This window comes from Phalaenopsis equestris, unplaced genomic scaffold (assembly GCF_001263595.1).
Source record: "Phalaenopsis equestris unplaced genomic scaffold, ASM126359v1 Scaffold000264, whole genome shotgun sequence".
NCBI classification, from domain to species: Eukaryota; Viridiplantae; Streptophyta; class Magnoliopsida; order Asparagales; family Orchidaceae; genus Phalaenopsis; species Phalaenopsis equestris.
In genome coordinates, this window is record NW_018164706.1 from 311,906 (window position 1) to 313,162 (window position 1,257).

The 1,257-nt window shown below is 38.3% G+C and overlaps 1 protein-coding gene across 2 annotated transcripts in view; it reads left to right on the top strand.

Annotated features, from left to right (window-relative positions):
- Positions 1 to 1,049, top strand: part of LOC110024641 (L-2-hydroxyglutarate dehydrogenase, mitochondrial) — a 33,124-nt gene extending 32,075 nt beyond the window's left edge. For both annotated transcript variants that reach the window (XM_020724721.1, XM_020724722.1), the window contains exon 5: positions 827 to 1,049. In XM_020724721.1, coding sequence (XP_020580380.1) covers positions 827 to 940 — 114 coding nt within the window. In that variant the 3' untranslated portion in view covers positions 941 to 1,049. The remainder of the gene's footprint in view (positions 1 to 826) is intronic.
- Positions 1,050 to 1,257: the final 208 nt, after the last annotated feature.

Here is a 1,257-nt window from a genome sequence, read left to right on the forward strand (position 1 = left end):
GCGGCCCCGGAGCTCCCGCCGGCGCCTCAAATCCAAAAATAGCCAGCGATAGCAGAACCTTATCAAGCGACGGAGTGCTGTGATGTGCTGGATTGGTTCGGAGAGGGAGAGTTCGATTCACCGCTTGCGAGATTAGGGCAGGAGCGACAATATGAAACGCGGATCGCATGGTCCTATCTGGGATCCGCGTCTAATACAAAAATGAGAACGGAGTTTTAGAAAAAGCTATAAAAATGGGATTTCCAAACGGATGGTGGCGTTTTCAAAACGCCACAGCTGCAAATAAGCTCTTCCAAACACACCCTTAATCCATGTGACAATTAAGTCCCACCCAGTCCTAGGATCTTATCTAACCAATATTATAAACATGGTCTCAGAACGTGCTTGATTATAAAAAATCTATTAGTAACTATCCATGCAGAATATGATCCGCAAAACAAGGACTCGGAAAAGCTGGCTAAAAGCTAAATCTCTGTAATTTATGGAGTCAGACGTCCTATGATGTCCTTTAATTATTATAGTACTGTTAGATCAAGTGCCAAAATGAAAATATTTTCATGAAAAGAGCTAATACACGTGCATTCGAGAACCATGAATTAATAGGGGCTTTTACATATCTACCATCTAATCCCCAAGCATTTATATATCTAACACCTATATTTTATACATTTTTACACCTTTTCATGCACATGAAAGGTACTGGATATGCAAAACATGAAATTTAGCTGCTCCATTTGTAAATACATAGATATAGAGTGGTATATATGTGAATCTGCCTGCTAATATTATTCAGTTTCTTTTTCACTTATGATTGCATGCATTGCAGGGGGAGAACATCCATGGTATTCCTGGGCTGGTAAACTTATTCGGGATTGAATCTCCAGGCCTCACATCTAGTTTGGCTATTGCAGAATACATAGTCTCAAATTTTTATAAATAATGCATCCCAAATCGGAGGCTTTGAAGCCCATGTTGTTCAAGGGCTTATTGTTTTTGTATGCACAGATGATTCCTTTAGAAAATGGGATCTGGGATCTATACGTGATATTAATTTACGATTTGGGTGGTATAAACATAAAAAAGTAAAGTTTAGATGTTAGATATGTAAGTACATAAGAATTAATTGGTATGTACATACATGCCCCATTATTAATACCAATGTTAAAAGTATGTGTTGTAATTCGAGCCGAACACAAACACACTGTTCACGAGTCAAATTGGCATGTACATACATGCCCCATTATTAATACCAATGTT